At 40.4% G+C, this 20,905-nt stretch overlaps 1 protein-coding gene across 1 annotated transcript; it reads right to left on the reverse strand.

The window, feature by feature from the left end:
* Window positions 1-595: 595 nt before the first annotated feature.
* LOC119902856 (poly(U)-specific endoribonuclease-C-like) lies at window positions 596-6,106 on the reverse strand. Its single transcript, XM_038719232.1, has 7 exons — window positions 5,986-6,106; window positions 4,097-4,196; window positions 3,079-3,190; window positions 2,870-2,991; window positions 1,822-1,934; window positions 1,135-1,288; window positions 596-933 (listed from the first exon to the last, which is right to left on the reverse strand). Exons 1-7 carry the CDS (start codon window positions 5,994-5,996, stop codon window positions 673-675), a joined length of 873 nt encoding a protein of 290 aa, XP_038575160.1. The 5' UTR covers window positions 5,997-6,106; the 3' UTR covers window positions 596-672.
* Window positions 6,107-20,905: the final 14,799 nt, after the last annotated feature.

The following is a 20,905-nucleotide window of genomic DNA, read 5'->3' on the forward strand; positions in this document are numbered from 1 at the left end:
ACAAAATTGTGTCACTGGTACATGATAGACTTCTAACTGTATACAAAAAGTAGTAAACAATGTGAATACTGAATGTACAATTAGTTAACATGCACAAAAAACAATTAAAAAATCTATATTTCATCAGCATGTCATCATTTTTGACTGAAGAAAACAATTGAGAATTCTTAGAATAACATTATTTCTAAATGTATCAGAATTTCAGAGAATAAATAATTATATAATATATCCTATATAATTATTTTTATGACATATTAATATATCTTTATATAATTCTGGGAAGTGCAGCTAACTAAGGCAGTGCAGCCAAATTGTTGTTTTTGTGCTGCATTTTTGTGTAAACAGAAATAATACCTGGTGTGATAATGACTTATGATAAAAACTGGTACTTTCAGTTTCATTTCAGCTCTCCATGACTTATGCTGTTGAAGAGGAGGTCTACTGACAGACCAAAATCGGGGCTAAGCACTACCATGTTTTTATCCAGTCATTAAAATAGTCCAACTATTTGCTCTTTTGTTTTATCTTTCTAAATCTTGTGACCTATCTGACTTAACTTCACTAACAGGAGAATAAAAATGCCAACACTACTATGTAAAGAAAGAAATTTTATTTACTCCATAAGACAGAATTTGGTACATGACAGCTGACTGCTCGGGTGAATGTGTAATATTACACATCCCTGTTGTTACTGCTGAGCAGTTTGGGGAAGGACGTGCCGATGGATTTCCCATTCCGATAAACAACCAACTCCAGCAAGTACTCGTCCACTTTCGCCACCACAGTTGTCATCTTCTCATTCGTCATGAGGAAGATGATGGTGAAGATGGCCACCTCAAACTCTGGACTGACACCGATGAAGCAGCCGCAAACTGGCTTCACCAAGCCTTTCCAACTAAACTGCAGGTTCAGGACATGGTCATCTTCATCAGGCTATAAAACAATGATTGTGTGATTGATGAGTGAATTAAAACTCATATATTTACTTGTTCTAATTCAGTAACAGTTCAAATAGATAGTATTATTATATATGTATCGTATTTAATTGAAACAAACATGAATAAAGTTGTTGTTTTTTCAGAAAACCATTGTCTTCAGTATCTTCATAATGAACGTGGGGCAGTATTTTCTTACTGTATCTTTGTTGTCTCTTGCTTTGTAGCCTTTATAGTCAACAAGGTTTTTTTTTTCTTGCAGGTAGAACTGGACCCAGTTGTGAAGACCTATGATCTCCCGGCCGAACTTGGTTTCTCCCACAAACACATGTTCGAATCCACAGGAATCTTCACTGTAATGAAAAGCATCAACCACTATTGAAGTTAAACTCATCCACTTAGATGTATTCTTAAAGATGAAAGTACACTAAAAAAAGTCCACAGATGACAACTGAGCATAGCTCTATTAATTGATGAAGACCGTGAGATGTAGTTAAAGGCTCCAGAAAAGCTATTGAGTGGACCTTGACGTATTTATTTTTGGTCAAAAGATTTATTCTTCAGGATTACTATATGCAGTAACTATAACTAAACTATTGGTTAAAAAAGAAAAAAAGAACACCAACATAGGAACAGAGGGTTTAAATGTTGTATAACTGTATGTATTCATATTTATATTTTTTAGATGCCTTATTGATTCTTGAGAAGGAAATTCATCTGTCTCCATCTTAGCTAATTGAGCTGCAGAAAAAAGGTCCTGAAGATGGCAAAGATTGACTTCCATCAGTTATTCTGTAGAAACCTGTCCTGTGCTCTTTCTGTTGACTTCCAGGATTGTCTCTCTAAACATTGCAGTAGCTCCCCCTGCTGTTATTTTGAAACTCACCCTCCACTCCTGTCCCTGTGGTAGAGACGGAACCAGATGTCATACAGCTGTCTCTTGAACTGTGCAGGGTCTGCAGGCGACTGCCCCTTCTTAACCAGATACTTGTGAGCACACTATGAAAAAAACAAATAAACAAAAAGTATGATGACATTTCAGGCTTCCAGGTAAAAAACAGGATCAAAGAACAGTACAGATGAACAGTTTAGGGCACAAAGAGAGTTTATCGGGTTACGGTTACTTTTGAGATTGAAAATTCAGTCTTGGCCTTGGATATTGTAGGAGCCAGGTATGTGTTCTTGAACACCATTTTCTTGGTTGCTCACAGGCTTTAGTCACGTGGTGTCAGTAGTAATTTAGGAAATCGTCAGTTAGTGGAAGAGAGAGGGGGTGATGGAAAGAAAGCCTCATTTTTGCTGACCGCGGTTCACACTGTTTGTAGTATTTTATGGTTATTTTCGCTGTATGGAACTGATCACCTGTACAGCCTAACTTTACCTATTAATAAACCATCAAAACGCAGCACTTGGAATCCCGGAATTATTGGACAACCAGCACGTCTGGCAGACAGTTTTTCCCTACTCAGCCTCTTGGTGTCTACATTTCAATTTTAGATAGACGCCTATAGATATAGAGAAACTGTTTACAAGGTCAATAACAAACTTTTAAGCCAACATGGGCGAAAAGTCCTTAAAGTGCTCAGGGAAGCATCTACTCCATGACAGCTGGACAAATGTGCAGATGAATTCCAGTGTTTCCTCTAAAATGCTTCTTGTTATGGTGAGAAAGCTTTGGAAAAACAAAGATCATCATGTTTAAACATTTTATGACTGATTTGTCCTTGAACTAAATAATTATAAAAAGGCATCCGAGTGGGATACGTCAGTGGCGATTAAACAAATCCTCCTTCAACTTGTCACAGCTTGAAACTCTGTCAACATTTGAGGGAGGTTCCCAGGAGAGTAAGCTGCTGTGTAGGATCAGTGGGCTGTTTTGTTTGTTGATGACAGAAGTGTTAAAGAGAGGACTCCCTCTCTTACCGCTACCGCACCTTCATGACATCCGTCTCCATTATGGAATCGATAAAGAGCCTGTTCTCTTGAAGCTCCTCTGGAGTTACTGTCTCTGCTACTCCTGTAGACACCTCATAGTTGTCCAGCAAGCTGATGAAATCTGCATTTAAAAAAGACATATGCTTGTTAAAAGTGTTTTTAGCAAATGAGCATGTAAGTGATGGGGAATACATGAACTCCTGCTTACTTGCAAATGTCTTGATACTCTTGAGCTTGGCTTCATTAACATATTTGAAGAGCGGAGCCCTGGCCATGTCTCTGGCATTGTTACTGCCCTGAGCCACAAAACCTGCCCTTCCCTGAATAAAATACAAGCAAATACACAGACAGACATCAGCACGTTGAAAGTGATTCAGAAACTTGTACTGGCCATTCCTTGCATAATCAGCAAAAATCAGCATAACCATTGATTCTGCACCTTTTAACAACTAAATGATCAATCAAAAAAAGTACTTGTCACTTTATTTGTTCTAGCCCTTATACAAAGTATATTATGAGCAATAATATATAAGCAGTACTTTAAGAGGCAGTGTTTGTATGCTTTATTTTTCACTATTTTGTCATGCAATTGAGTTAATGTAATTTATAATGCTATCCTTAAGTTTGCTCTTTAAGTTATAATGACAATAAGATACCTTTTTTACCCACACTGGAAGCGTGGCTTTAGGTATGGCAATGTTGGTCAGGTCTGCCCAGTTTGGTCCAGACCGAAATACCACAACATCCGCTAGATGGACTGCCATGAAAATATGCACGGTCGTGGTTCCCAGAGGATGAATCCAACTGACTCTGGTGATCCGCTGAGTTTCTCAAGTGCATTTTTGATTAACATTTCATTGTGAGCATGCTGCAAATAGCATTTATCTTTTAAGTACAAGAGACAGATATTAGCGTAGCAGTAGACTCTTAATTTTGTTTGTTCTTATGTTACAGATAATGTACAGCTAATTATGACAATCCAGGTGGTGTGTTTTTTATCTTTTTATGACATAGTGTCTGAGGCTCCATTTACTTGCACTAACAGGTAACTGGATGAAATTTCGGCAGAACAGGTTTTACAGGATTTAACTGCCCTGTATTCTCTGTGATGTCATAGCAGAATGCACACAGCACTGCTCTGTGACTCCTTTCCACGTGGGGTTTGCATGTTTGCATGTATCTCTGCTGTTTTGCAGAACCAGTGGTGGCAGACTTGTGGTACAGACCTGGAGGGAAATGATGTAATCAGTCCCCGGCCTGAGACGGTTGGTATCCAGGCACCAGATTTGGTTAAACACCTCGGTGAGCTCCTTGTTGGTTTGTTGACTGTGAGAAGAGCAACAAGCAAACAGTGAATCAAGCAGAGTACGGTGGCAGACAAAACAGAAACTGTGCAATGGAATGAGTCTGTTTCTGACACTGAAACATGCATTTTGGAATCTGCTGAAACTAATAAAGATTTTCCAGAGGTTTCTGTTCTTCAGAGAAAGACCTTCTAGCAGACCTTTTAACTTGTCACATGTTACTAACAACATTAACGATGGTGTTGTTCTAATCAAGTCTCCCAGTGACAGCCATGACAGTGAGCCAGCAAGCACAAGACAAGCAGCTAAATGGAACTCAGCCATCATTCAATTTTATTATTTGCGCCAGTGCTTTTCCTTCTGTGACTTGTTCTGTGAAAAAGACCTAGTCTTTGGTTGAAAGATTAAGTCCATTAAATGAATGAAATGACTTCTTAAACCAATCAAACAAGTCACAGTGCTGATCATTTTACCCCTTTTACGAAAAGGTGTTGCTTGGTTACTTGATTCAGTTAACAGTTAATAGGAAATTGTTTTAATATAACAAACTACACCTGCTGGTCAGCTTGTAAACCTGTTTGAAACTGGATTTTCAACATGTTCCTTCAGGCAATAGAAATCGCAAAAGCTCTGCAAATGAAACCAGACTACAGTATCTGCAAGGCTGAGTATCACTAAAGGGAAAGAGGAATAATATTTTTTGTGGTTTGGGTGCAATTCCCATTTCAGACAAACGCAGCTACAATAGGATCCCTGTGTTTTTTCCATTTAAGTATGTTAATAAAGGGGATCTTAAGAACTCTGAACAATAAGTCCTACATTACAACCTAGCAAATGTTGCACTTCGCGTCTCAGTTCCCAGGGACCTCTCCTGCCCACAGACTGTATATAAAAAGTTCCTGCCTTGCTCCTGGGTGTTTTCTTTTGTTAAACACAATGACAGAAAACTACTGACAGGCCAGTTTGGAAAACCTTTGTTATAATATGACCCCACCTCTACCATTAAGTTACATCTGCATGGTTCAAAATCTATGTTTTAACATGAGATAGACCAAAACACACAAAAAATGATTCAGGGTATAATGTTAGAGATCATTTGCTTTCATGGGTTTAAAACCTTTATATCTGCATAATCTCCTTTCCAATGTACATTATCTTAAAGTTATCTTATCTTATCTTAAAGTGTCAATGACATTAAAAGTATCTCATAATCACAATGTGCAACATCCTTCCAGCCATGTAAACAGAGCAGATGTGTGGCACCTTGGAAACAAAAAAGTTGAGTAAGAAGCATCTGACAGGAAGAGGCTCTTACTAATACAGAAACTTCTCTGTTCTTAATTTAACCAGAGTATGGTTGTGAATATTACAAGGAAGAACAGAGACTTTTATTTCAGCAGATGCTGTTTCTATATGTCCTGTTTGTTCTGTTGTATAATTCAACCCACTAATCATAACCAGACCCTCCTAAACTCACATACAAACAACAGCCCTGGCTCTAACACGCAACATTAAGAAATCCACCATGAACGGCTGTTTGTCTGAACCAGGACGACAGATGTGTTTTGCCAACAAAACCTACAAACCATGACTTTTTCTCGACGTTACCATCAAGAAGAACTCTGAGAAATATCATGTGGTCTATAATGTTTAGCCCTACAACAAATTTTCAAACTTGTTAAAACTGTGTTAAAGTAGCTGATGGTCTCATTCGGTCGGCTGATAAGAAACATGCACATAACAGGAGCTAAAGAACTTTTAAAACATTCATTATTCTCTTGTAGCTATGTCATTTGTCATCCAAGACTCACCTCTTTGCCATGGTTCGGCTTAGTTGAAAGTCAGAACTACCGTTTCACGCAAGCATGTATGTATTGAAGCGTCAATCATGACGTTCCCAATGGGACCAGCCAATTACAAGACAGGAACACACACACACACACACACACACACACACACACACACCTACATCCCGCCCCCACTTCGTTAGAGGGGCGGATCCCTCCTGTTACAGTGGGCTCACTGTAAGTGAAGTGTGCTTTCATAGAGGGGAAACTCGTTATTAATAATTCTTACTATGATAACTAATGACTAATAAATAGCCTATTAGATTGTAATTTCTGTGTCCTGAGTTATAGCTAAAAACGTAGGCTTTTTGCAAGAAACAGCTAGGCGCAAGACTACATGAAACGTGTTGTTATAACAAGGGTTAGGATTGAAAGCTTCTATAATTTATAAATGTAGAGTTATTGTTACAACTCTAAACCCCTCTGTCTAACCCACACAATTTGAATTATTTAATACCATACTAGGGAACAGAATGGACTAAAGGGTAATAATATTTAATGTTTAATGTTTGTGTCAGTTCAATGCAAATGTAGCCTATGTTATGTAACATTAAACTCAAAAAGCAATGCCATTTTAAAAAAAAGTCTGCAGAGTGCATGGCTCAATCCCAATGTCCCCCTAAGCCCTAAAGCCCTGAACCCTCACAGACTTTACTGACATCACTTGGAAAGCGATTGGCTCCAAGGGCTCAAAATGCTGTAAACAGGAACGGGAAAGCACTTTGCCACATTATCAGGTTACCTTGAGGATGCTGAGTTGCACACTATTTATTTTATGCTTTTGCCTCATTTTAAGTCCTGCAGGCTCTTGCCCTCCAGAGTGGAGGAGAGGTAAATGTAAAAATGTATTTGTCAATAATCAATACACTATTGTTGGTCAAAACAGCATCATTAAGCAAAAACTAAAATAAATACTTGAATAAAGTGTGTATGGTGATTGCATTCCTCTGACTTCATGTGTTCTATCATCTTAAGTTAAGAAAAATTCTAACAATCTTAACATCACCAGTTTGGATGCTTGTTTGTTTACCGTTTTCTTCTTCTTCTCTTATAACGCGGATTTGCTGGGATTTTTGTCTCGCTTCCCTTGGGCTGAGTTCAGCGCCGACAAAACGTAGCAAAACGTTTTTTTCAACGAAAAGGCTGGTTCCCTGAACACCCTGCCGTGTACGCAAACGCAGTGAATTTTCCTGCCTTTTAACACCGTTGTGTTTACAAACTTGTTGCAGTTGCCCCAGGGGCGAGCTCAATCTCAAAACGTTTTGCACCGGTTTGCAACATTTTCAGATTGAACGGCTTCAACGGGTTTCTAGGTATGTTTTCTCCCATTTGGTGGGCGTGTCTCATGTGTTGCCCAATCAACTGCAACAAGTTTGTAAACACAAAGGCGTTAAAAAGCCAGGAAAATGCAATGCGCTTGCGTACACAACAGAGTGTTCAGGGGACCACCGTTTCCGTTGAAAAAAATGTTTTGCTACCTTTATGAGTAGCATGAAGCTGCAGTACCGGAGGCTGCAGTTTCAGGGCCGCAATTCCAGCACCTTGTTTACTTTGATACTGCCAGCTAGCTGACTGGCTAGCTAGTTAGCTAGCTATCTATGTTACTCTTTACAGCCCCCCGAAGCCAATTATCCTTACCACAACTACCACCGAGTGTGTGCCTAAACTTAAGTTATTTATTATATGCATGTCGACCGGTTAACCCTACAGCTGCGCACATCGGCCGTGATAGCAGACAGGGTTAACCTCCTTCGTGTTGCTGTGTATTACCGCCACCCACTCCACTAGATGGCGCTGTCGCAAAAGAACTAGGGTCCTAGAACTGCGGTCCCAGGATTGCGGGGGTCCTGAAACTGCAGCCTCCGGAGAAACAGCCCCCACTGCAGCTTCGTACTATTACTGGTACCCCCGGGTTTCACGCAAGCGGCAAACTTCCAATCTCCCGCCTGAAGCCAATACGGAAGCATCTGAAACTGCAATTCATGGAGTGGACACTTGAGGCTGGCTGCAGAAGGGAGTCAATCTCAATTGACCCCATGTTAAAATGCCCAACTTTACAGCAGAATAAAACATGTTTACAGCCTGGTTCAAAAAATGGTTTTAGTGCATATCGCTAAGTTTGCCCTTCGTGACAACTGTGAGGGGGGTGAATTGTTTTATAACTCACCTTATTAAATTATAATAAATCTTAAAGTTCAGCATTATTAGGTCCGTGGTCGCTTTGATTGACAGGCACCTTTAGCCACTGCCACTGGGGGCACTCGGTTCGCTGTCTGTTAGCCTCACTCAGCTACACGGAGCTCTGAGGCTCAGCCTGTCGGAGCCTTTTGGACATTTATACATGCAGAAACCGGATGAATAATGGCAGGCTGTGCAGTTCATTGAAGAGAGAACCTCCAGGAAATCCATGTCCTGTATTTTATTTATGTGTTAACATTTAACAGGTATCGCTGTCGGCATATAGCTTGTTAGCTTAACGTTAGCTCGTTATGCTAATTGGCCAAATACCAGCAGCCCCAAGCTGCTAAGTTAGTGTAAGTAAGTTAGTGTGTTCTAACCGCAGCTTTTAATGAGTCAAAGACAAGTCAGCAAGAAGAGAGAAGCCAAAATGTAACGTTATTAGATTAACCTTAGTGTTAGACGTTAGGGTGATAATATGTCTATGAAGATTCTCAGTCATCCAGGTCATAGTTATCCAACGAAGGTTAAAATCAACGGCAACTGGACTTGGTTGAAAATACTGGAAGACGTTTCGTCCATCATCCAAAGGACTTCTTCAGTTCTGACTGACTGGCAGGGAAGCTCAGCTATTTAACCTCAGTGGGGTCGTTGGCCCGGGTCATCGATACCGCTGGTTCGTTAGTGTTCTTTGTTGCTGTGACGACAGTCGTTACAGTCGTTAAGACTACCTGAGGCCAAGACTGAACGACCATCGTTGGTATCTTCACCTGAGGCCAAGAGGTTACGTTTGTTGAGTTTCCTGGGAAGTGATGAAAGGACAGCATTGTAAGTGGGGGATAAGTGGTGGCGTAGACCCCCTCCCCTGTTCAATGACGGCTTCTCAACCCGGGTGTAGATGGCTTCCTTGACACCTCTTTCAAACCATCCATCTTCTCTGTCTAAAATGTGCACCTGGTGGTCCTCAAACGAGTGTCCTCTGTTCTTCAGATGTAAGTAGACTGCAGAGTCTTGACCTGAGGAATTGGCCCTTCTGTGTTGAGCCATGCGTTTGTGTAGTGGTTGTTTAGTCTCCCCAATATACAGGTCTGTGCATTCCTCACTGCATTGGACCGCATACACTAGATTGCTTTTCTTGTGTTTGGGTGTGCGGTCTTTGGGGTGTACCAGCATCTGTCTTAGTGTGTTCTTGGGTTTAAAAAACACAGGGATGTTATGTTTGTTGAAAATCCTCCTGAGTTTCTCTGATACTCCAGACACGTATGGAATCACAATGTTGCGTTTGACCTTCTTTTCCTCCTCCCTTGTAGTTTTGTTCTTCTTGGATCTTGTGTTTTCACAAAGGTCCATTTAGGGTATCCACAGGCTGTAAGTGCCCCCTTCAGGTGGTTCTGTTCCTTCTCTCTGGCTTGGGCGCTTGTTGGTATGTTTTCTGCTCTGTGGTGCAGTGTTCTCATGACCCCTAGCTTGTGCTCCAGTGGGTGGTGTGAATCGAAGAGTAGGTATTGGTCTGTGTGTGGGTTTTCTGTAAACACCAATCTGCAGGCTCCTGTCCTCTTCAATGTGTACAGCGCAGTCCAAGAAGGCCAAACTGTTGTTGTGAACATCTTCTCGTGTGAACTTGATATTACTGTCCACAGAGTTGATGTGTTCTGTGAAGGCTTGCACTCCCTGGCTTTTAATTTTGACCCAGGTGTCGTCCACATATCTGTACCAGTGGCTCGGTGCTGTTCCTCTGAAGGAGTTGAGGGCTTTATTCTCCACTTCTTCCATGTAGATGTTTGCCACAATCGGGGATACCGGTGAGCCCATGGCACAGCCATGCTTCTGTCTGTAGAATCCACCGTTGTACTGGAAGTAGGTGGTGTTTAGACAGAGGTCGAGTAATTTACAGATTTGGTCAGGGCTGAGGCTAGTTCTGTTGTCCAGGGTGTTGTCTTGTGTTAGCCGTTTCCTAACGGTTTCTACTGCCTCTATGGTGGGGATGCAGGTGAACAAAGAAGTCACGTCATAGGATACCATGGTTTCATCTGGATCCAGTTTTAGTCCTCGAACTTTGTTTACAAAGTCAATAGAGTTTTGGACGTGGTGAGGCGTGTTTCCCACCAAAGGAGCTAAGATGGTAGAAATGTGTTTGGCAATGTTGTAGGTGACCGAGTTAATGCTGCTGATAATCATCCTGAGTGGGGCTCCTTCTTTGTGTATCTTGGGTAGTCCATAAATGCATGGAATGGCTTTTCCAGGATACAAAAGGTAATATTGTTCACGGGTGATGGTGTTGTCCTTCTGTAACTGTTGCAGACATTCTATGGCCTTTTTCTTGTATCCGCTGGTTGGGTCTCGTCTCAGTGTCTCATATGTGTTTGTGTCCATTAGTAGTGTGTTGACTTTGTTCTGGTAGTCCGCTGTGTTAAGTACTACCGTGCATCTTCCTTTGTCAGCAGGTAGGATAGTGATGTTTTGATCCTTGGTAACTTTTACGGGCGATGTGAGATTTAGCTACGTCCTGTAACGGAATCACTGTTCAGTTAGATACTAGTCAGATACTATTATAAGTGGCTGCACCTGATCCGAGGGGGGAGCGGCTGCCTGAAACTGTCACGCAGGGGTTCATCAGTGGGGATGATTGATTGATCGAAGTACATATTAAAGGCCGTTTAGAGTCATCAATAAGTTAATACACTCAGTAGATGTAGCATTCCTTGAGATTCCGCAAACACTCTGAGGTGATAACTGCGTTTGATCAGCGACGTTTCTCATAAGGAGCTTAAGAGGTGGATGCATAATTCGGCAGAACAGCTGTTGTAGGCCAACTGCAGAGATTTTCATCCACCTTTTTTGTCAGCATATAACGCGCATTATGCCTGCAGACAGGAAGCTGGACTGTAACTAAGGCGATGGTTCAATTAAGGCGAGAAATTAGGTGTGTGAGAGCCGCCTCTGAGTTTGTTTGGTGGATTAGAATTTGCCAAAAAAGGTAGTACAGTTCAATAAGAAATATAAAATAAGATCCTTTTATAATAAACGTTCAATAAGATCTGACTTGAGTAGTTATTATTGCACAGTGTCCAGCAGAAAACCGTATATTGCACATATTAGGAAATAGTGTATTTCACATTCACATACATGAGGTTATCATGCTGAGGCGATTTCGGAGTTCAGTAGCTTTATGGCACTTTGGAAGAAGCTGCTTAACTGTCTACCATTGTTGCCTTTACAGGTGCCAGAGAAGCTGATTGCAGAACCCGCCATATGTTATTAGCTGTGTCCAGCTCTTCAGGAGAGAACAGTTCCAGCTTCCAGGTCTTCAGCTCCTGCTTTTCTTTTTACTCACAACACCTGAACACTACTGACGTGAAATTATGACACTGGGTTCTTCTCAGCCTATTTTATCCTTATATTAACTCAACACATTTCAAGTCATACAAAACTACTTTTACATTTGTAACCTTTTAATATTGATGTTATGAATACAAGACAAGAGTTTAATTTATTAAACTATTGCTTTTGTATTAGGAATACTTTGTTATAAAGTGTATCAAACTAATTATACATAAAATCATTCTTCATCCATCATCGGTTTCATATTTAAATTTTAAATAGTGTGATCTAAACTTAACAATATTATAGTTAACAGCTGTAAATGACAATATTAAGATGTTATTTATAGGCTAACGTTTTACAATTGTTAGTAGAAAGTAAAAAGTGAAAGGTTGATGTAATATACCATTTTATTTTTGACATTTCTTTAAGAGACAAATGTGACATTGACTGAGAAGTCACTCTGTAGTGAAAACAAAGAATTATCTGCACACTGAATAGTTTTGAAGCCCTGTAGGAGGTGTCATTTAGTGCGACCTCTGAGGAGGTCTTGTGTGGTTTACATTGTATAGACCTATTTACTGCATGTGCATTCGGTCAGCTCTGAGACCTCAGAGTTTGCAAGAAAACCACCTAGTGGGAATCATAATTACTCTGTGCAGATCATTCTTTGTTTCAGCACTTACCCCCACAGGATGGTTTGGATGTGCCCAAATTATTCTGTGTTTAAACTAGACTTATATCAAAGCAGCAAACAAGGCACTCTACAGGAACTTCAGGCTCTGTTATACAGTCTATGGGTACTGGGTGTATGGCTCACTGATACAGATACACTGCATAATTACTTTTCAACATTTCATGTGAAACATCTTGGGAGTATTTTCACTTTTCAACTTATCCTAGACTGATATTCTTTAGCAAGAGTTCAGTTTTAATGTTTTATATTTTATCTGTGGTATACGATTAGCTTTTCAGTAAGTAGTAAACACAGAAAGTGCTAATATATATATAATTTATTACAATGTGAACCATATTTTTTTTTTTAAATGGACCTATAACACAAATAAGGACAATATTTAAAACTCAAAGTAAACAGAAGGAGAGAACGCCTTTCCACGTCAGTCCACGCCAACAGATACAGACTTCCACGGCAATAACAAGGCTTCCAGGTCTCTGCAGCTCTCTGGCACCAGGTGGGACATCTGGTCCACAGTGTGACTCTAGGAGGAAAATGTGTAATAAATGCTTCAGGTGATGAAAAATATAAAGTAAAAACAGATGAGTCTTTAATAAATAGAATATTGTGGTGAAGTAAATTTTCTAAGGTAATTCAATTCAAAATGCGAATCTCTGATATATTATAGATTCATTACACAAAGTGAAGTGTTGTTTTCATCTTGATTACGGTTTACAGCTCATGGAAATAAAAACTCCAGTATCTCAAAATGTATAAACATTTTAGAATTTCTGTATTATAAATTATACAGAAATGTCAACTGGAGAAGAGCTCACCTGCAACACCTGCAAAGGTTTCTGAAGCCTTTAATCTCTCAGTCTGGTTCTGGTGCTCACAATGAACTTTTCCACAGTATTCTATCAATGTTCTTTTTCACTCTGCTCCCTGTACTTCTTGGTATCGTTTCCTCGTATCGTTATAATGACTCCCACCAACTTTTTATTACATTGGTCCCCATCTGATAAATCTTCTCTGATTAAACTCTCACACTTATTTTTACATAATTTTTGAAATGTGTCCCAATCTGCTCCATCTAGTTTCCACCTTTTTATTCTTGAGTTTTCCTCATGATGTATCTCTACTCCGCGTTTTTAGACCCTTTCGTAAGTCCGCATTTCTGCAGACTTCGCCTGAGGGAATTGCCCACAGTTCATAGCGGTATGACGTGACACACGGAAGTTACCAGGGGAAGCCCGGAAGCGAGACAAAAATCCCAGCAAATCCGCGTTATAAGAGAAGAAGAAGAAAACGGTAAACAAACAAGCATCCAAACTGGTGATGTTAAGATTGTTAGAATTTTTCTTAACTTAAGATGATAGAACACATGAAGTCAGAGGAATGCAATCACCATACACACTTTATTCAAGTATTTATTTTAGTTTTTGCTTAATGATGCTGTTTTGACCAACAATAGTGTATTGATTATTGACAAATACATTTTTACATTTACCTCTCCTCCACTCTGGAGGGCAAGAGCCTGCAGGACTTAAAATGAGGCAAAAGCATAAAATAAATAGTGTGCAACTCAGCATCCTCAAGGTAACCTGATAATGTGGCAAAGTGCTTTCCCGTTCCTGTTTACAGCATTTTGAGCCCTTGGAGCCAATCGCTTTCCAAGTGATGTCAGTAAAGTCTGTGAGGGTTGAGGGCTTTAGGGCTTAGGGGGACATTGGGATTGAGCCATGCACTCTGCAGACTTTTTTAATATCATATATGGAAGTTTCCGTCACGTTTGTCTGCTGGCTGCAGCTGGACCCTCTCCCACATAGAGCCCACCAGTACGCAAGAAAAGTCCCGGGACGAAGAGCAAAATGTAGAAGTAACTTACTGGTATCGGTGGCCCACTTCAAGCACTGCCTATTATCAAAATTGACACCACTGTGAAGCCGTATTCCACCGGTGGATTACATTCCACAAAACTGGCCTTGTTATGTTGGCAAAGGTCCAGATAATCCAATCCAGTAAAGTATTTAGTCCAAAACGCATTATTATTTCAATAAATACACACGGACTGCTATTGCTTCGCTTTATATTAGCCTAACTACAGCTAGCATGTAAACAAAAAACGCGTCTACATGTTGACTTTTTGAGTGACAACTTAATTGACCCAATAGAAAATTCCATGCCTTACAATAGCCAATGAGTGTCCACGTTGCCAGGAAGTGCAAGTCCCCTTTCTTTTGGTATCCACCAAGGGGGTAAGCCAGAGTTCGGACAGTGAAGCCGACCTAAGCCTGCAGGAGGGATCCATGTAGGCCCAAAAATGATGTCAAAACCCTGCGACACCCCGTTGCACATGAGAAATGTAACCGTATTGCTTAGATTATAAACTCTCGGCAATCAAAAACAAACTATCAGAGCAATCATCTGCTTTGGTGTTTGACAGGTGAACCTTGTAGGTGGGCTGATTAAACAGTGATGATCCGAGTCAAACGCACTGAGCCATGAAACTTTTTGTTGGCGCATTTGTACCTCTACCAGAATTACGGTGTTCCTGCAGTTGTTCTATATATTTAATCCGCGGTTATGCTGCGCGATCATGCGCAGTAGACGCTGGTGCCAACAGGAAGTGGCCCTGTAGTAGGCTGCGTTCCGATCCACAGTGTATATAAACAGTAATCCCTGCTCAGGGAATGTCGGTTAAGGGAACAAAATGTTTCCATTCGGAACACCCTGCAACATCATCAAAGCACACGTAAGTTCCGCCGGATCCCCGCTGCTACTGTGAACATTTACTGAAATTAAATATTGAATATATGTTAAAACAAACTGATACAATTACAAAACTTATATTTCCATAACTTCTTCTATTTATATTCTATTAAAATGTATGTAACTTGTGAATGAATGTCATTGGATTAATTTACAAGATAAGCAGCGTCAACCTCTGAAATAATCATAAATAATGATAACATTAGTTACAATGACAATAATTACAGATATACAAACTCTGTGGTCTGCTCTATTGTTAGCTCCTATGAGGCGCAAAGGCTTATGGGTAATCTTTCTTATCAACTTCCTGCGAACTGATGAACCGTTGTTCCCTTCTTCCCTACACAGTTCACAGTGCACTTTGAAGTGAACATGTTGTGCTCCCTGCGGTTTGGAATCTCACTTAAAATGGCTGAATACCCTGCGTCCACTTAGCAGGGAACTACAGGGCGACCGGAACACTGCTCTCCACTCAAATCAGCGGGGTGGCCTCGTCCAGTAATATACTGTCTATGGTATACACCGACACCGAGCCACCAATTGTGCAGAGGAAGACTGGAGCATCACACACACCTAACACAGTTAAAAAATATGCAAGAATATTTTCCACAGACATATTTGTATATTGTTGAATACAAAAACGCCTCGCGCCGGAATTCTGGCACAGCGCGGCACAGAGAACTTTAAGCCCTGTAATAGAGAAACACATTTTGATTATCTTTAGCCTTTTATTTTAATAATTTAGCTGGTCTCAAATGTGACGTGATATGGCCACTTTCTTTCGTCTCTTTATTTACAGATACACCATGTAACCAATGAAAGATCACAGAACAGGTATCTGGACACACTGCAGAAATAGAAACTGAGGTAATGAGTTTTAAATACTTTTAGAAGGTGTGTTTTCATTAGAGGACGGAAATGCAGATTAAACCATTTTTAATTGTATTTAAAAAGGTGTAAATGTACATTCCACTGCCAGTGTCCACTAGTAACAGTGCAGGGGTGCTGTGGCGGTTCTGGGGGGGGGCAGGGGCCACCTTGGACCTTGGACCCCCCTATGGCCCCCACACTGAACGAAAAGTCTACAGTAGCCCCACTGAATTGGCAGCCGCTGGCCACATCCGCCTGAAGCATGTGGCCCAGCCCATAATCTAATATATAACAACAAAAGTAAACTACATGTAGGCCTATAGTGAATGGAAGTCGCTAAAGAGTGAGCTATATCATTTCCTTATCATCAGGGTTGAGTTTCACATGCACTGTACCGATCACCGCCAATCAAGGCTCAACATAGCCTAACTGTCCGACCTGCAGCCTCTCCCGCTCCTGGGTCTGCAGAGCGCCTCCGCGCATGCGCACGTGCACACACGGATCGAAGTCAGCCAGCTGATCTGCGGACATTGACAACTACGCTGGTTAGTGTATGTACGTGGTGCAATAAAAACTTAGCAAGTAAAAAGCCAATTCTTTACCAACTCCTGTTTAATAAACACAATGTTTTAATCTGCTCAGTCTCTCATCCATCGCAGCTGTGTTTTGTTTTTCCACAAGCACAGCGCTAGTTCGGATAATGGCTTATTGTTACAAACAAGCTACAATGAAAGTGTCTGTCTTTAGTAACTGTTCAGCTTAGTTTGCCACTTACATTAAAATATGGCACAGTATAAACTGAGCTGGTGGCTGAGACAGAAATTCCTCTCTACCACCAGCAGCAGCAGCAGAGGGAGGAGCAGGAGAGGAGGGACTGAGCTGTTCATTCTTTCTAAACTTCACTCAGTATGTTGATGTCAGGAATATGATTTATTTTACTGACATGTTAGATTTGTTTCCAGTGAGATATTAGTGACTTTGATGCTATTCTAGATACATTTAGTTAATACATTTTTTTTTTAATAATATATGCAGTGATTTAGTAATAAATAGGACTGATAAGAGCATCGATAAAGAACTGAACCAATAAGGATTACCAATACAAGTGTGTCAATAAAATCCTAATGATCCCAACTCTTGAGAAAATGTCCAGCCCATCTCTGTGTCCTGGTTTTAAAATCTGGTCCAATTGAATAGCCCTGGTCTACAGTGATCATAGTAATATATCTTCCTTGCAACGAAATGTACATTAAACTGTATGCAGCATTGTAGACAATATTTTGTCCTTGTAATCCATGTTTCCATTGCATGGATAGCCTTTGGAAATTGTTCTGAGTCCCCCTCCTTAAAGGGTAAATTATCATAACAATTTACATTTACATTTACTCATTTGGCGCTTTTATCCAAAGCGATTTACATTTGAGGAACAACATACAAGCATCAACAGAGCATCAAATAGGGAAGAAAGTAAGAGTTAACAAAAAATGCCATCAATACAAGATAAATGTAGGGGATAGAAGAAGAAGAGCACAGGAAGTGCATTTTAGAGGTTAGGAGTTAGAGGTGTTATAAGAGGAAGTCTTCTCGTTTTCAAGAGCTTCTTGAAGTTAGAGAGGGACGCCCCCGCTCTGATGGCGCAAATTTAATAATGCATTGCATTTAAACAGCACTTTTCATACACAAAAAGCAATAACAGTAGCTTTATACATACATACATAATTTCCGTGGAGGCGATGTGTTGCAAGTAGGGTAGCCTATTAATTTTAGTGAATGTAAAAATATCACCACAAAGTATGTAGGCCAACTTGCTCTGGCCTTTGCTCTGCATGAAGAGAAGGCTGAAACATGAGTGCACAGACTGTCCGTATGCGGGTTCATGACATTTCACGAGCGAGGACGCGGTGTTTGTCCCGCCCCTCCTGCACTGTGATTGGACAGCTGAGTAAAAAGTGACAGTGACGAGCGCAGCGTTTTTTCCAAAGTTGAACATTTTTCAACTCTCGGCAACCGGAAAAAAACGGTCAGCACTCAGCGCCTCGTCACGCTCCTGCCATTTATACCAACTTGGAAAAACGCGGCGCTTTCATTGGAATGAGTTGACGCTGGCGTCAGAAAAAACGCTTTGGTGGACACGGGCCCTGACAACACAACTGGCCCCAGCCTGGCCACCTTAATAAAATTGGTCTAGAACCGCCACTGCAGGGCTCACATTGACCTCTAGGATGATGTTCGTCTCTTCACAGTGCTTGTACATGCCCAGAGTCACAGTTAAACAGGATCATCAGCATGGACACATTATCCAACCACATGGATGAAGAGGTTAAGGTCATAACACATTGGATGAGAGATCATAGTCATTCATATAATTCATCAACAGCTACATACTAGAAGAACGTAAGTGGATTAATGATGGCCGATTTTTTTCACATGGTACCACAATTCTTTCAGCTTTATTTAATTGTGGGAAATTTAAAGGTATCTTAAACACACTAAACACGTTAATCAGTTTGTCTTGCTCTGTAGCATCACATTTAGTTTTTAGATTGACAACCGCACATAACCAAGTCTGGTTTCAATGATATCTGACGTTATTTTTTTGCACAAATCTCAGTGTAGATTGCTCCTTACATAGAATGAGATGGACCTGGTCCACATGCAGCATTACTCCTGGGTTTGGAAGCAGTATATGTTGCAGGGCTTTCTCCAGGAAATGGCTGGCTCAAATAGTGGCATCAGCAGCTAGCAGTGGGACTTTGTGTGGCAGCCTGAGATGCCACAGACTTACTGGGGCACTTGCTGCTGTTTTTAGCAACAGCTGCCTCCACGGTAACTACCGCTGACCTGCCGCTGTTTGTGGCAACGACCATCACTGCAGAGGAGAGTTTTTGAAACACTCAGAAGCATAGTAAAACCAAAGCAGTACCAATGGAAAGTTAGTCTTTTGCAGTAAAATAAAGTTTATAAAATAAAAAGTGAATAAAAATAGACAGTGAAATCAACATTAAAAACATTGTCAAATTAAAACCATTAAGTGATTATATTTTTGAAAATGTGTAGAAACATACTTACTAACTTACTAAAGAAGAATCAAAATCAGAAACCTTTTTACCAACAAGGTTTTACACATCCAAGGAATTTTCTTTTGTATCTTGCTACATAACAAAAACTGTAGTATTTAGAAAACAAGTACTGAAGGTCAAGAAAATATTAAAGGATATGTACTAACAGCAAAGTCTAGTTTGTGCAGGGATGTGCAGTGTGAGAGTCAGGTAAACTATGGACTATGATTTTTTTTATAATAAAGGTTAAAAGTCTTTGTCCGTTATGTTTACACCCAGTGATTTAAATCCTCAAATGATGAATTGTCTTCAGATCGAAAGGGATTATATTAAAGACTTTCCAAAAATGCAGAAGCAACAAGTCTCTGGATTCAAGCTCTCTAAGAAACATGTTGAAAAAAAGTGTTTACAAATAAAGAAGATTGGCATGGTGATGCATGGTGTAGAAAAGATGGTGGAACTTTGTTATATCTGAAAAATGTGTTTATCTTTGCCTCTTTGTACAAAGTCTCTTTCAACCACAAGGTGGCAGCATCTATCAAATTATGTCCACTGTCGTCCTGCAGCTCTATGTGTGTTACTAGCTGGACAGAAAGTAACATGATGGCTGACAAGGTAATCTATAATTCTGATATAGTACGGTATATAAATATTTGTTTTCACATAAATTAACATTGTATGACTGTTTTGTAACTCAAATACTACTCAAATACATTTGTGTTGTTTTACCCAAGTAATTATTAAAAATAGATAATAATATTCTTGGTGAGGGAGATGATGTTCAGCTCCCACTTGAGGTCCTGGGAGATGATGGAGCCCATGAAGCGGAAGGTCCACAGTGGCAACTGTGGAGCTCCCAACTGTTCTGGCTGCACCAGGTCACCAGTTGGTCGATCTCCCACCTGTAGGCAGACTCATGAGATGAGCCCAATGAGGGTGGTGTCTCCATGATCTTGAGACTTTCCTGGGAGACACAGCAAACCTTCTTTCTACAACAGCACCGAAGAGATGTAGTACTTAGTACTTATTGACGCTACAAACAAACTGGTACCAAATTGGCTCGTGGACTAGTTAGTGGAACTTTGTCTCCATTTTTTTTAAGACTTATTGGCTGGTGTCTCCCTGATGAAAAGATGGTTAATGTGGAGAATTTTGCACAATGTCTCAGTGTGGGATTGTTTGATAAGCAAACTAAAGACCAGCTACTGAGAATAGCAAAGTATTATGAAGTAGGCCTTCCAAAGCAGGGTCGTAAGGAGGTCATTGTGACAACTTGCCAGTTAGGACAACTTGAAGTGTTGCCAGCATTAGCAATCTTTGGTTTAAAAGGTGTGCTGGCCACTCAGGAAGCTGCTGCAGTATCAGCAAGATAAAGAGAATGAGGAACTAGCACTTGCTCACGAGGAGCGGCTCCGTGCTCGAGAGCAAGCCCTGCAGATTGTGAGAAGAAATGCAGCAGCTGAAAAACAGGCAGCTCGAGGAAGATCCAACAAAACAGTATTTAATCTTTGAAAAGCATTTAGTTTTTTCCTTGACAGTAGCGTTCCAAGGTTTCAGTGCGATTGGGGGACGTGATCAGTGCATTTATTTCATTTCCAAAATGTGTGTAACTGCACGATTTATTGTGAACTGCAAAAACAGTATACTTTGACAATGCAAGCGATTCCATTTGGATGTACTATGGAACTGGGGCACTGGTCTCTGCCTGTAGGAGGAAGATCTGCCATTTTCAAAGATCAAGTTTGCACTTCCTGTTTACCAGTATTTTACAGCTGTTCCTGATGTTTTCCTGCTCTATATTTGTTACTTGTTCACAAACGGTCCAGCAACACCCACCAACCCTTAAAAGCAGTGGACCTCAGTTCTCGGCAACATATTATGTGTTCAGGATTTAAATATTTTAAATAACACCAGAATTTATTTATTAAAATAGGTTGTTTCTCAAGGATTGCTTTTCATTTTCCTATTTTTTTTTTCTGTCTGCCGTCTTACGAGGCACTTTCTAGAG

Source organism: Micropterus salmoides, unplaced genomic scaffold (genome assembly GCF_014851395.1).
Source record: "Micropterus salmoides isolate LMB-PRFRI ecotype aquatic unplaced genomic scaffold, ASM1485139v1 Ms_hic_scaffold_14, whole genome shotgun sequence".
In the NCBI taxonomy this organism is placed as follows: domain Eukaryota; kingdom Metazoa; phylum Chordata; class Actinopteri; order Centrarchiformes; family Centrarchidae; genus Micropterus; species Micropterus salmoides.

Excerpts from the sequence above, each read along its gene's own strand:
- LOC119902856 (XM_038719232.1), bottom strand. Across the intron at positions 1,935-2,869 it reads TGGAGACGGATGTCATGAAG|TGTGCTCACAAGTATCTGGT; the intron begins GTGCGGTAGCGG and ends TTTTTTTCATAG. Across the intron at positions 1,289-1,821 it reads CACAGGGACAGGAGTGGAGG|TGAAGATTCCTGTGGATTCG; the intron begins GTGAGTTTCAAA and ends TTTTCATTACAG.